We start from the raw sequence: 16,083 nt of genomic DNA on the forward strand, positions 1-16,083 counted from the left end.
TATTCATCCTTTAGTTTTCCATTTAAAAAAATAAGGAAATGTGAAGACTTTCAGGCGGCAACTGATACTGTTTTGTGCTGTGTTTTACTGGAACTGGAAATGGAGGTGTAAGAGTTAACATAAGTGTTGGTTTCAGATTTTCACTGATTCAGAGCAGAGACTTGAAACCACCCCTCTCACTTCTCAGGAAGATTCCCTACTTGCAGTTTTGTAGGCATGATGGGATGAACTTCTCTGCATCTCTGAAGTTCTCTGCTTCTCAGAATTATTGAGATAGTCTTTGAGACATGCAGTCAGACTTTGAATCTTACCCTAAAGAATGCTGAGTGGGATTCACATCTTGGGTGGGACAGGGAGGAATCTAGATTGTTGAATTTCTTTTTAAAGACACTGGCACAAAAGATATACATTATTAATTTCTGAGAAGTTGAAAGTAACTATTCTGGTGTTTTCAAAATCGTTACTTTTTCATTTGAGCCACACTGAGGAATTTTGATAAATAAATGATTCCTTCAAAAGAGGTAAAATCACCATAGTAACCATCACTGGCACCACTGCAATCTTTTACTTAATTGCTGAGCTGCTCCCATTTTGACTCAGTGTTAACTTTTGTATTAATGACGCATGATGAACAGTCCAAATTGATCTGTCATCAAATGTTTAGGCTATCAGTTAATGCTGCTAATTTTCAATGTGTGAAAAAAGAAAATATATTTTGGCATTGCATTTTGGAAATATTGTTATTATTATTACTACTAGCATTATTCCCCCAACCAAATCATTCATCTCGGGTTTCATAATACTGAGTGTGTTTTGTGAAAGAAGTGTATTCTACTAATCTACAGTATGGAAATGGGTTATGTAATAAGTTGTTTACATTTATGTTGGTCTTTCCAATTAAGGGGGTCAGATTCTCATCGTGCCAAGTATTCACAATCGTTCTTGGAATCTGTGGGAGAGCAAAATTAAATTAAGAGATCAGATGTAGCCCAGGAGGACATTGAAGGAATGTCAAGTTTATATCACAGCTTGGATGACATGGGAGGTTTGCAGTAGCTCTACTGACTAGACAGAAAAATAATTTGAGTAAGGATGAGGGAGGGTGGTGGGCAGGTAGAAAGAAAACTGGAAAGTGTGTTTCTTTCTCCTTCAGGACCTCACTTTGGAATGAAAAATTTAATGATCATTAGGAAGGGCGCAGTTGTGTCATTATCTAGTGCTTACACTGGTTGTTAGAACTGGTTGTTGCCTGTTTTTTTTGCAGGCATTGCATTTATATTTTAATTCCAAATCATCTGCCTTTCCAGTGCAGAATATCTCAGTTCTCATCTTCCTCTGAAAACAATACTTTTACTTTGACAAACAACTCTTGTTTGTATATAAATGAAAATCCTCTGTCTTTCCATAGCTGCAGACAGCTACAGAAACAACCCCTATTGTCTGTGAATTGCAGTCAGTCATGACTTACTCATTTTATTTATGATGAAAATGCTCATCCTTATGACAATAACAAGTCTTTTCACAGGAATTACAAGAACACTTACCTTTCTTGATCAGAACCAGATAGCAAGTTGTAACACGTTCACTAATTAGGAGCACCAAATTAGGACCACATTTTATAAACCACTCTTAATCAATTGATTGAACCCTACATGTCTAGCCATTGCCTATCTGTATAATGAATTTTTATTTTACTGTTTCTGCATTGCAGATTTCTCACTGCATTTGTCTGTAGATAAAATGAAATTCTACAGCTACCATATGTAATTAGTAAGGAAATCTTGTAACTACATGTACTAGTTCACACCCAGTTAAGACTTAAAAGTGTATGAGGGTTTATCCAGGATAGTGTCATAGCTTCCACATTCCCAGTCACTGCTGTGAGTACTCCTTGTAAAATGTGGTATTCCTAATGTACAACATGAGGTTTCCTGTAGTTGTCTATGTGTGGTTGAAGAATAGTGCAAGTTCTGTTGCAACCAACCACACTGTTGCGGACCTAAGTGTGAAAATTCTGTTTTCTGAAGCATTTAATCTTTTTTGTAGACCCATCAGATATTGAAGGAAATATGGAATCTGCTACAGTGATCGATTTAATTCCATGGATGGAATATGAATTCCGGATAATAGCAACAAACACTCTGGGGACAGGAGAACCTAGTATGCCATCACAGAGGATTAGAACTGAAGGCGCTCGTACGTAAACAGAAATGTCAAGTTTTTGTCATGTGTTTCTTAATTTTTACATTTTTATTCACCAATTTGGTAATTTTAGGTTTTATTTTTAAAAAAGCATCTTATAAATTCTTATCTTATCTTTAAAAAAGCATCCAAGTGCAGAGAATATATTTTCAGCCACCCCCTACTACAGATTGTGGTACGCAAGTACCAAACTATCAAGATGTGATAGCATCAAAGCAGACAGAAAAGAAATGGTTCTGATATGGCAAATTTGTCTGCTTTGTTGAAACAGAATCATACTGTATCTTTCAGAGATCCCCCACTGTATCTGTCAGTCAGGTTGTGTGTGTATGAGCGCATGCACGTTTGGGACCGTGGTTCAGGACTTATGAAAAAACATGCATGTATTTAAGAAGGAAAATGTCCATTTGCCATTTGTTTGCATTCTAACTAAAGAATACATGACAAGATGTGTGTTCTACTGGATAATACTAATTTTCTGTGATTGAAGGTTTGGTCTGGTGTCTTCTTACTTCAAGTCACATATGGGACATTATCCAACACAACATACTCTCTTATCAGTCTGGTTATTCAGAGTTAATAGCTCAGAGCATATTTAAGGATATTCTTTAGGCTCAGGCACATCCTTTTTAAAATGAATTCTCCAAAATGAGGAATTAGATGTTACTATTCCAGATAATACATTCTGGTTTGACTGTACAGAGGAGATAATATCAGTGTTCTAGGGGGTAATGTATCACTGCACAAAGTGTGTATCCAGCAAGGCCTGTGTACCCCACAGTAGCACCCACTTGCAATCTAGATTTTTTTACAATTGTTTCCCATAGCTTGAGATTTGAAACTAAAAATGAAAAACCAGAGGTAAAAATTAACTTTTGCAATTACACCTGCTAGGTCATAACTTTGATTAGATAGTATTTTCAAAATAAAATGTATTTGCATTGTAAATTTCAAAACATTCATTAAAGAAAAATTTGGTCCATTAAAACTTTGTTGCTTGGGGAGAAAGAAAAGAAATTGGTTAAATTATTTTGGATAGGGAAGGAAAAGCCACAGAACTTTAATACTAAAGTAAAAGATAACCACTGCCTAGAAAATTGACTACTAGCATCATATGTTTATGACTCAAGAGCTGCATTTGAAGGCCAAGAATCTACAGAAAAAATCTACACATGCTTCTTTGAATGCCTGGTGCACAATAGACATTTTTAAAATGTTAGAAAAGACACAGATAAAGAGAGAAATAATGCTAACAGGTGGAATAGGGGTAGCGTCCTGCAGTTTGCAGTGTGCCACATTCATGGCATTTCTTGTAGCCTTCCCAGAAATGGCATGCTTTCCAGTTTTGTAGCAGAATGTACCTCTTTTGCAAGAAGTAGTCTATTAGTCTGTTGTCTGATTCCCCAGGCACAGCACCATGCTCTGGCAGACTGTGAGACAATTTTTGGCAAACCATGCAAAATGTTAATGGAGTCTTCTGAGGCATCAGTCACCACTTCATGCCATGCCAAAATAGGGTATAAATAATTTACAGTTTACAGATTAACTTCTGCACCCAAGTGTGTTTTCTGCCAGGAGCTGGAATTTGTTATAAACAGCAGTAGAATTTGGGCTGCACTGTCAGTGTCAAGGGTGCTACAGAAGCAGTATGCACAACTGCATGTGCATTTTCATGTAATTCTAAAAAGGTGAATAACAAACAACAAGCCACGTCCACATATTGTAGTTATTATTGCTAACATTTTTTCTGTGTTAAACAGCAACAAACAGGGCTGTGTCTTTGTTGTACTATGTGGGTGACAAAGAATGTCTGTTACACTTAAAAGTTGTCAGTGTCTTTTTCAATTTTGAAGTCTCTCTTCTGGTAGATAACTAAATTCAATAACTTATTAGCATGCTAAGACTGTGTGCAATGTTTTTTATTTTTAATGAAACAGCTTGCTTCATCAGTAACATTTCACAGTGATTTCTTGAAATTCAATGGATCAAGGTCTGATTTTATGTATTTTAGCTTCTGGGTGCATAAGAGGAATTGTCTAAGTATAGTTGTCTAAATTAGTTACCTGGTCTTAACAGACAGAGAAGCCTGGGTTTAATGGTTGGGAGAATGAGGAAGATTCTTTTGGAAAGAGTGACTTGTTAGACTTAAAACAGTCGGGTGTTTTCTGTTCTTTGGCAGTCTATCTTCTTTGACTACTTAGGCGTTCTAGCAATCCTCTGCTTCTAACTTAGCTTTAAAGCTGTATACTTACACAGTGTGACTACAAGGTCGATTAACAAACCCCAGCTTTCTCTCAAATTGTCATATGTATGTTTAGTCTTGATCTCCACTAATTTATTTTCAGAAAGGCCCGAAATAAATAATGCAAACCATGCACTGAATGCTGATTTCAATTTCAAATTTATTTTTACATATTTTTATCCTGTCTGAAAACATTAGTTCTACTCTGTGTTTCTCCTCAGCTGACCCTCAGAAAAGGCCTCAGCAAACATCTTACTTACATAGTGCAAGAGCGCTATGACTTTCACTGATTAGTGGAGAAAAGGCCTGATCTATCAGAATTTTTTTATGCGAAGAACACAGTTTGGGTAGGGCATGTAGCTAATACATGCACATCTGAGGCATACTAAATGCCCTGTAGGGAGTCTGTCATGTCCTAAGTTTTCAGTGGTACTTGCTGTGACAGTATTGAGTGACAGCAAATAAATACACAAACACCACAGAGGATAGCAATAGAACCATTGCACTCAGTGCAGAGAGACTGAGGGAAATGACAATATAGGAATGATTTATAATGGAGTCCTTGAAAGTATCCGGCTTTACCACCCAGCTGTGCACCAATGATAGATCAGCAGATCATATTTCATTACACAGGAGATATCAGTGTAAAATGCAATTGCTAAATTATAAAGTGCTGTGCCAGTTTTGCTTAGGTACATCTACCCATCCTGAACATGATAATTAAGAAGACATGTGCCACTAGTCTAGAATACAGTTAGTCTGCCAGTGCTTCAAAGATAGACCCATGGGTTTAACACTACACATGGCAGGTAAATCCATTGACGTAGGTGGAACTGGTCACAGTGTATTAGGGTAATTACACATGCAAGTCCACAGTGCTTGAGCCCTTGGCATACCAACGTCTGAGAAAGCACAAGAACAATACACAGTGTGCTTCTCTTAAGACTTACGAGAAATTTTCCATTCCTGAATATTCAATTAAATATTTGTAGATAATACAGGGAGAAATAGGAATGATTGCTAGCTATGGTTACAGCTGGCATGTTTCCTGAAGCAGTAGCTATACATTAGTCTTGGCAGATTGCACACCATTATTTTAGTAGTGTGTGCCACATGTGCTCATTGGCCTTGCAGCTGTCTGCTGCATACTTTGTAGTAATTTTTCATGTCTCTTCTGCTTCACTAGCTCCTAATGTGGCTCCTTCTGATGTTGGAGGAGGGGGTGGAAGCAATCGAGAGCTGACAATAACATGGATGGTACGTATTGCACATGCAAGATGGCATGAAACCTGTACTATCTTATATCTAATCTTGCTCCTCCTGAAACCTGTGGATAGTTTGTCTCTGGGTCTTGTGAGAACAGGATTTGTATATAATATATAGGTTTTCAGAATTTTCTCATTAAAAAATACATGAAAAGGAATGAGGAAGAGAGTACCTTAGGGGTTTATGTGTTGGACATTTCTAAAATATCATCTAAAACATTCTAAAACAAAGAGATTGAAACACATAATGACCATTATAATGCATTGAAAAAAGTAGTCTTCATTCTGCTATTGAAACAATGGTTTTGAAAACTTACCTATACTGTGGATATAGGTAAAGCAGGAAAGGAAAAGAGACACCAAGGTAAGAGGAAAGCAAAACCCAGCACGAGACGATAAGGATTTATAAACAAAGTTGTATAGGCAAAAGTAGCATGGAAGAGAGAATTGAAATCTGCTGCAGGGTATTTGGGGAAGCTAGGGAGAAGAAATAAAAAAAAAAGATTGTTGGATTCATGTCAGATCCTATCAGTATCCGGGAAAAACAGAGTCATAGCAGCATTACCTCTGGCAAAGAAAGATGGTTATGTTATACTTGAAAAAATTACCAAGTTTGTTTTCTATTGACCTCTCTGTTCACTGTCATAAGGCTATGAGATACATAAGGCACATTATCCTGTTTGTGTCTTTTGGGGAATAGTTGTTTCAAATGTAGCAGCTGAATTACCTCTAGGAAGAGTGCTTTTTCTTGTGGGAAGTAATGTAAAGATGTCATAATTCCAACAGCGTATATTGTTGTATAGGGATTCTCCTTATGAATATGCAGATTTTAATCCATGTGCATATTTCCTTCTTTTTGTACTTAGGATTGATCATATCTCTGTGAAAGTTCTCAAGTATGATGCAGAAATAGCCAGCCATATCTTTAAGCTACCAGATTTGGGCTTTCCTGGGTGGGTTTTGTTTTGGGGTTTGGGGTTTTTTTTGTTTTTTAATTCAGTACAAAATATTTATTCAGTCTTCCTAAGTCTTTTAGCAGTGAAGAAAAGATTTATAAGTTTCTGAAAAAGAAGGTCCACAGTTCTGTCACAATATATTGAAAAGGTTGTATCTTAGTTCCCCTAATAACAGGTTAGGATGTAGATGTGTCCTAATTGGCTTAATTCTGGTCTCTTGTTTTTGAAGAGCAAAAGAACTCATGCAATGGATAGGTACAGAAGACCTAGATTATTTTACTTCACAAGCTTTTCTTATAAAAATTTCAACAAATTACAGAGCTACTTCTTGCATTGCATGTAAAGACTGGTACTCATGGCATTTCCAATATAGTGGTAACTTGGCTGTGACCAAACTAAACAAAGAAAATATAACCAGGAGAATAGTGACTAATGCAAGATCAGAAGTACAAGACCACTTTAGTATTTCCTGTACACTCAGGTAGATTTATATTCTCATTATTTCTCTTACCTAATGTCATGCTTTTCACATCTGTTCTGAGTAGCTCCTTTAGTCAGACAAATTAAGCATGGCTTCAAGTATTTATTTCCCAAGAATGTCCTATGCTTTATCTAGCATGGGGTTTTGAATAGAGGCTGTAGATTCATGGAGTCTGTCTGACAGACAACAATATATCTATCTGTAAGGCTAAGATAAAAATGTATATTGATTCCCCCAGATGTGCTGACATTTGCATATGCTACTCTAAATACTCTTTAATTAAGAAGAGAAGAACAAAATGTATGGCAGATTCACATGTTGCTGCCAACCCTTTCTCAGCTTTTGCTATGATTCATAAGCCCAGGTTGAATGAGACAGCCAGAGATGCAATCAAAGCTCTTCTAAATCTTGTTTTGAAAGAACTGAGAAGGAGAGGTAGTAGTGGCATGCCCATTTTTCCTCATTTTTCCCCATTTGTCTTTCCCTCTCCCATTTTCTTTTTCAAAGTTTTTAGTGGATACTACAAACTATTCAGCTACTTATACCTACTTATTATGTGCAGCCATTGGAGGGAAAGCTGCTTTTAATACTTTATGTAAGACTTTTCAGAATATAATTTTTAAGCACCAGTCCTGGCTTTCTAAAGTTTGCTCTGGCTGACAATCGTTCTGAGACTAGGGCCTCATCCAGGCTGCTTACTTTGGCATATGAGATAGAATTCTGGTTTATTTTAAGCAGCTAGTTACAGTGATAGATTCAGAAGATGAGGCACATCAAATTTTGTTAAAAGCTTGCTCAGAATATCTTCACACATGTTGGCTGAAGTGCTGCAGTAGTGGACAAACACCTAAGGAGAATAATTACTCTCTGTTTCACTGCTCCAAGACCTTTGCCTCAAGAAAAGCTATTTCATCTCTGTGAGGTGATGCAGGAAGCTTATTTTCAAGGGATGCTTCTGGTCAACCTCGTGATGCACAGATGAATGATGTGATTTTGGCTGGTTGGGTGCAGTGTCTAACAGTTGTAGTAAAAGCTCCATGGACTGAGAAGGGATCACTTAATGTAGGGCTTTGGTAAAAGAAGAAAAATTCATTATGGCAGATTACCTCCCTAATTTCATATTTTCCAGTATTCCTAGGTATAGGAAATTAGCTATTGTTTTAAGAAATATTTTTGGATAGGTACCTTTAATGCTGGTACTGAAAGTGGGAGTCACTTCAGGGAATGATTTACCAGTTAGAAGCTAGGTAGTCTAAATCAACAACTAGATCCCCTCCATCATCAGTGAAAAGTGGTAAGGATGAGTCTTTCTTTGAAAGTGTCCATCTTTCTTCATCAGCTGTGTCAATTGCCTAGGTGACAAACTTTCAGTAAATTAATATGATTTGGGCCAGCCACACAGATTTTCTCTTTCTCTTTTGCAGGAGTATCTACCTCCACACATGTACATGGACCCATACACTGGCATAGTATGTCTGTTACATATCACTATGCTCCATTCCTTAAGTCATTTTTTTTAGCTACAGCTGTTTTAGTACAAAATTATTCTTGGTTTCTTTCTGTGGGAGGTAACATGATGTGTGTTGCACTGAGTTCAGATGAGGAGAAAGATCTTAAAACACTTTCCTAGCAAATATGCTAATACTACAGATCTAAGAGAGCCTATTTTTAAAGGGTGTGGGAGCAAGCCATTGAAGGAAACCAGGAAAAAATGGAGGTTTAGTTCAGTGTTTTTATAATGTACATATCAGTGCTTTCTGTGTTATTTATATTTCATTCTAGACCTAGCTGTTTAGCAAAAACTAGTATTTTATTTTTTTGTCTCTACAGCCTTTGTCAAGAGAATACCACTATGGCAATAACTTTGGTTATATAGTGGCCTTCAAGCCATTTGGTGAGAAAGAATGGAGAAGAGTTACGGTTACTAATCCTGAAATTGGCCGATATGTCCACAAGGATGAATCAATGCCCCCTTCAACTCAGTATCAAGTAAAAGTGAAGGCTTTTAACAACAAAGGGGATGGACCATTTAGTCTCACTGCTGTCATTTATTCAGCACAAGATGGTGAGTAAATGTTCCAAATAAGTTTTACACTGAGGGGCCAGATCAGCACTACCAACATCAGTAGAACCTGGTCCTTGACACTGATTTGTATAGGAGAATACATCTTCAGCAGGGAAGGTGTGCATTCCTCACACGATACACTTGTTCTGAATAGCCAACTTCCACTTTCTGCTTTCTGTGTGATGCAGAGCACTTGGCTGTAATTGCTGTCAGTGAGCAATACACAGCAGCATGCAAGATTCTTCACACAGCTTGTTAAAAGATTTAAGAATATAGAAAAAGAATTTCTTATGTTCATAGTGGTTGCCTAAAACATTTACATCTTTATTCAGCAATGTTTCTGTGATCTTAATACATGTATTTGACATATGCTTAATTTTTTTCTTCTTAACAGACCACACTAAAGCCTAGTATTCTAGTAGATCAGTATCAGAATATAGCCCAAAACTGTGAAGGAATGATAGCTCAGTTGTATCTAGTTATATTTCCAGCATGTTTAAAGGCTCATTTAAATTATCCCTGTTACAGTCTTTATTCTGGTTTGCATTTTAGAGCTATCAAGTGAGTAATTCAATAAAAACCTCTTTCACATTCCATTAAAATATTTTTCTTAATTCTTACTGTAATTATTTCACATGCTGTGATCTTTAGGACTGAAGTTTACATGACATTTCCAAACTTAGCAGAAGAGAGAAAGTACTGGAAGAAAGTTTACGTTAAATCAGAAGAAATATATACAACATCTTTAATTGCATTATCATCACTCAAGCCTGTTCTAAAAAAATGCAGTTTATTAATTTCTGCCAGAAACCCAAAGAATAGCTAGTATTTTTCTTTCCGTAGAGCAAAATCTCCTTCACAAAGTCAACAGATGTAGACCAAAGAGCCAAGAGCAGGGACATGATAGCAGGGCCACATTCTGACACTTCCAATTCTGTTCTGTGCTCTGTGTATTTTATGGAAGATTTATGTTCATGGTTCCCATTAGCACTAATGGGAACTTTGCACACAAATTGGCCACACACAGAGAAAAGATGAAAGAGTCCTTTTGTTTCTCAGAGTAATTCAGGACTCAAGCTAGCAACACCAAGCTAGCTAATGAGGTTAATACTGTTTTTCTCAGGAAAGCGCACCTTAGGAATCCATCTTCAACACCTGCTGCAGCAACACAAAGGGTTTTTTTGCAATTGTATGTGTTAGTAAATAGCTATGGTGTAATGAAAGCACTATTGGCCAAATAACACTTAAGTATCCATCCTTGCTCAGAGGCTTTATCAACTGCTGACTGATAAGCTCCCATGTGTTTATGTTAGGATTATACATACCATGTCAGGGGTGGCAAGCGTGTTTGTATGGTCTCTAAGTTCAGGGGCACGGTAGAGCCTAGTAGCTCAAAAAGACAGAGGAGAAGCAAGTGGGCAGTAGTGCCAACTTCCAGATAAAGACGTCACTTGAGTGGCTGCTGATGTTCTAACACAGACTTTAGCAAAGCCCAGACACCTGATAAAAACATTTGTGGTTAAATGACGCCAGATGCAGACTGCAAAAGAAGTAGAAGCTACAATAGAATAGAAGTGAACCTACTTCTTTGATTTCAAGCACAAGAGTACAAATCTTACCAGCAGTGCTCACAGGTCCTGCGTGGAGCTGTGACCGTGACTACTGCCTATATCCAATCAAGGAACTTCAGGGCAGGTTAGAAGGAATTTTTTCAAGAGATGTAATGGAAGTTACTCCGAAGAGCATTCTGCAGAGTTGTCTCCTGGCATCAGGACTTGAACAAAATCACCTCCATACCTTGTAGTGTGCTTACTGGCTGCCAGCCTGAACTTTGTATAGTTTTGCTTAGAAGATAATTGTATGATGACCACTATATTTTCAGTGAAGAGAACATACTGTGATGACCATGTGATTTCTCCTTTTATTGGTAGAATTACTGAATTAGAAGACTGGAGGAAAGCAACTGATACCATCTTTCTGGCTCAGGAGAGGCTGCAAAATATTTATAGAACATAAATGACAAATAGGAATGTAAATTATTTGCAACTCATAAACAAGCATGAGCAGATGAAATATTGTTATAGTATTGTATCAGCAAAAGCCCTGGCAGTTGAAACTTTTCAGTATGAATTTTTTGGAAAGTTCTGTAATTGATACAATAGAGAAGAGTCTGACAGTGATTTGGGAATAGATTAGATGATCACAACTATTCCACCTGTACTTCTGTACCTTTGAGTCAGCAAGTAATACTATTACTGTTAGACAACACAACTTCTCAACAGTATTACAGAAATCTTAAAGCAATATGGTTATGCAATATTCCATACAGATATGTATAAATATCCATATATACATAAATACAGTGACAACTTTTCCACCAAGTTGTGTATTCTATAATAGATCTATGTTTCTCCAGTTGTAACTGTGGGCATTGTTATTCACGTCAGTGACTGGGGAATTTCTGTGTTCCCATGTGTAATAAGCAAAGTTCCATGTCTGACAACTGCTAGTCATATCTGCCATTGCTAGTAGTGAGTAATGATTGCTATTAATGAGTGCACAGGCTTCTTGCTTATCTAAATTCCTGTCATTGTGAAAACAATTTTGCAATAATGTATAATTTTTTAATTAGATATTTGCATTATTAACAGCCATTGAAAGACAATTACAAAAGGTAACTTTGCATATAAGATTATTTTGTTACCTAGGATACTTTTCATGAGAGATGTTACTGATTTTTTTCTTAATAGTGGCTGTTTTGATGCATAGTTGACTGGATGCCCAGTTGGAAGATTAAGTATATGAAGGCTTTCCTCAGCTAGGGCTGCCATGCCTGTCTGTTGCAACTTGTTTCAAAGGATTCACGACAGAGAACTGTTCTTAGCTTGGAAAACTTTATCTTTTACAGACATTGCTAGGTTTATGCCTTTCTGAATTCCTTACCTCATTTAAAATTTAAGCCACAGTGAAATGAAACTAGACTTTAGTATTTGAAGCCCTGGATAAAAGTCTATCACATAATGGTCTGTACTCTGCGTTGGCTGCTGTTCAGAACTAAGAATACAAACAAAATCAACTGTGTGATGTATGCCTTACAGAAGGGTGCTTTGGATCATTTCACACCTGTGTTCAAGTTTGTATGTGCCACTGGACAGCTGGGTATCTAATATCTGCTCTCACAAAAAATTTGTATCATTAGGACTAAGTGACATACATGAGTATTTGTGTGTAACTAAAAAAATCTGATGTATGTAGTATGTGAGCCGCTGTCCCATTTAGTACAAGATCACTGGATGCTTCATTCTGTTTATTAAAGGCTGTTTTCAGTTTACACAAATTTCAAGAAATCTGTTGAAGCATGAAAATACATAGTCTGAGCCAAGTAACAGGATCATTGCTTTGTTTTTATAGAGTCATTTTCCATACAGATCATCACTGGACTTGAAGTTTACTTAAGAAAAACCAGATTAAAGACTAATACTTGGCTCACTGATATCATGAAAATGATACAAAATACTGAAAATAATATAAAATAAAAAAGTGAGAAGAGTCCCTGTAAAAAATTATAGCAATACCACAAGATCAGATTGATTGTTTAACATATGTTTCATCTTCCAGCTCCAACTGAAATACCTACAGATGTGAGCGTAAAAGTTTTGTCATCTTCTGAAATGTCTGTTTCTTGGCACCATGTTTCTGATAAATCTGTGGAAGGATATCAGGTGAGTTTAGTAGCAACACTGTCAATCTTCTTATTCATTTACTGTCAGTAGTTAAATCCAACAATGATTCCTACTCTGGCATTCTGTCTCTTAGGGTTTGCTTTAGTTAGCATTTTCTGTGCAAGTTTTGCATCTTCAGAAACAGATTTTTTTTTGGCCTTACGTACTTCATTATTAAAACATATCAAGAAATGTGTATTTGCACTACTCAACTGAAAAAAGACATAATTATTTAAGGAAAGAATATTGTCTCTTTTATGTAATTGAATGCCTATCTCTAACTTCTTGAAACATATTGAAATTAAATTACGGGTGTAATTGTCAACACATATGTGAAATTGTTACTAACTCCGGCCCACTTAAATTACCATCAGTTATTAATATATCTCACCCACAATCCCTATAGTAAGTGGGACTACTTGACAAATGCCTGGAATCCAATACAACAGAGACACTGCTGTTGTGCAAGACAGTGATGTTTTTTTGATGGTTTCTATTCTCCGCATGGAAAAGAGCTTTGGGGCATGTTCCATCTGGTCCATCTCAGTGGTACTACCTGTAAAAATTGTTCTTGGCCTTCTGCAGAGAGGACGACAACCACAGGCTGGGTGCAGTGGGAAATGTCCGTTTAGTACTCTAGCAGGGAAGTCTTAACATCATCCATGCAGAGTGGATGCTGACAAACTCTGCAGTGTACAGCCTGCTTACTTTGGCTGCTCCCCAGAATAGGGGTTTGGGTCTTTAGTTTGTTAGTGACTTGCCTTGTGATCTAAGTTTTCAGCTACTTGATGATATCCTCTATGTTCCAAAATAAACACATACAAATGAGGAGTAATCTCGTGGAATGTATTTTTATAATTGAAATCTATGAATAAATTAATAGTACTTGGTTTTATATTTCCTGATCTCTGTTTCTGTCTCCATGAGATTTATGTAAAACTTTTGTGATACTGCAACAAGAATAGTGTCCCTTGTAAAGGTTGATTTAATACAGTACAGACACAAAATTTAAAAATTACCAACAGAGGACACTGGGGTTTGAAATTAAGATAGTAATATCAGTGGTAACTCCTAATTTACTAAAGCAGCCCACTTTGGTTTGGTGTCTCCCAGGGATTTTGTAGCTAGAATAGGATGGAGAAATTGATGGTCATAACTGAAATCTATGAGCTCAGCCAGGACAGCCCTGTAGCAGCGTTGCACTCTCGAGCTGGACAGTGTGCCCAGAAACTGAAGCCTTTGCATGCAAAACAACCTGAACACACAGGTTGGCTGGCACACACCAGGGGACTTCTGGGAATGTAGAGAGTGGCAACTGGGGGAGAGTGGCAACTGCTCTCTGATGGAGAGAGCAGCAACAAGGAGTGCTGATAGAGGTTAGGATTGCATTTGTGATAGACCATGAAGATGGATGTTCAGAGTTGTAGTAGGGAATGGGGTAGTAAAGCAGGAGGGGCAAAGATGAATATGGAAAGAACATGGTAGGAGAACATGCCCAGAGGCAACCCATGTTTGGCAATTTTTTAAAATTTTACCTTATTTTACATAAAGTCATCTGAGTTGCTGTCAGGGGACATCAGGGGAAGAAGGGAGGGGAGAGGATTTAGCAGGAAAGACCAGGATGAACAGAAGAGTCAATAGGGAAAAAAAAAGGAAAAAAATCAGAAAGAAATGTGGGGGATCTTTGGACTGAAAAGAGAACAACTGCTATAAAGGTGGGATATCCTGGGAGTGGACCGTGTGTTGCATGGACTGTGGCTGTTCCGGGGGTGGCTTTGTTTTGATAGCTGTAGTGTAATTTCATCCACGTATTCCTGGAGAAATACACTTTCACAAATCCAGCGTGAACTGACTGGCTTGTACATGTACAGTGAACAGCTACGTTAGAATATAAATTTTTTTCCTTTTTTTCCTCTTTTTCTAAATCTTCTAATTATCAGGACTGTGTAAAAAATTTCCATCTGACTAGACAATAAACAGACTGATAGTGACAAATTACTGCCCCACTATGCTCAATAAGGTATTAATTCTGAGATCTTTTTCCCCAGGACAATCAGCAGTCTCATCCTAGTAGAGGGGAAGGCAGCAAAAGGAAAGCCCATGCTTCTTCACTGAGAATAAAAAGAAAAACTTGTGTTCCTGAAGATCAGAACTCCCATGAGTCTTGAAGGAGGCATAGGATAGGGCAAAACCAGAGAGGGCTGTTCTGGAAGGTTAAGGCCACAGATAGCTTTTGTGAAGCTGCAAAAAAAGTTGTGGCGGAAGAAGTACTCAAACTGTATTATAAAATTCCAGTGACTATCTCTGGAAGGCTCTGTGTCTATTTGAATTGAGAAACATTACAATAGTTATCTTTTTAATTACTGCTCTAGTGTAATACAGGTTAGTAGAAACTATCATTCACCAGAGCACCTTCTCAGTTTCCTTTTGGTCTTTATAATTACTTGAAAATTGCATAATAGACTTTTGAATGCTAGAGTTTAAGAGGTGGGAGTACTCTGAGCAAAGAACCTGAGGTATTTCACCTGTGACACAATGCTTCTCACACCAGGAGGAGTCAGATTTTCCTGACACTAATGCATACTGTCAGGATGACTGCCCTCATGGTGATGAGTGTGAACTGATACATTTTGCCATTACAGAGGAGTATCCTCAGCTCACACTTAAAGAAGAGATAAGGTATGAAAACTGTCTCCATCCATATAAAGAATTTAAGATTTATGAGTTCTTACAATAGACTGCTAAAAGCCATATCTCTGCAGTGCGTGCAGCACCAGCGACACTATCTATATTTCATGCTGCTTCTATGCAATAGATATAGGTTTATTTTATTAAACAAATTTATCACTACTGACCACCAGTGTCTCTTGTTGACTGAAGTATGCTATTAGCATTCTTTCTTAATATGAGTAAAGTATATTTTTGTGTCAGTCCTATGTAAAACTGTCAAGAATATGGAAGCTTTTGTTTCACGACACTTACAGAAAAAGCTTCAGTATATTAAAGTTTGAATACAGGAGAGGACCATGAAAGATAGGTTTTTCCCTGTTTTTAGCACAGAGGGCTGCACTAATTCATGATGGCTAAGGCAATCTTTCACACAAATCACTATTGGCTTATTTCCTACAAAAATTCATAGAGCTTGGTTGA

The 16,083-nt window shown here is 37.2% G+C and overlaps 1 protein-coding gene across 1 annotated transcript in view; it reads left to right on the forward strand.

Moving 5' to 3' along the window:
- The window catches only part of CNTN1 (contactin 1), a 229,420-nt gene that overhangs the window by 195,170 nt on the left and 18,167 nt on the right, over positions 1–16,083 (forward strand). The window contains exons 17-20 of the mRNA XM_039570741.1: positions 2,047–2,196; positions 5,631–5,701; positions 8,977–9,211; positions 12,830–12,933. Of these exons, the coding sequence (XP_039426675.1) occupies positions 2,047–2,196; positions 5,631–5,701; positions 8,977–9,211; positions 12,830–12,933 (560 nt within the window). The remainder of the gene's footprint in view (positions 1–2,046; positions 2,197–5,630; positions 5,702–8,976; positions 9,212–12,829; positions 12,934–16,083) is intronic.

The sequence above is a fragment of the Corvus cornix genome, chromosome 1A (assembly GCF_000738735.6).
Source record: "Corvus cornix cornix isolate S_Up_H32 chromosome 1A, ASM73873v5, whole genome shotgun sequence".
Classification (NCBI taxonomy): domain Eukaryota; kingdom Metazoa; phylum Chordata; class Aves; order Passeriformes; family Corvidae; genus Corvus; species Corvus cornix.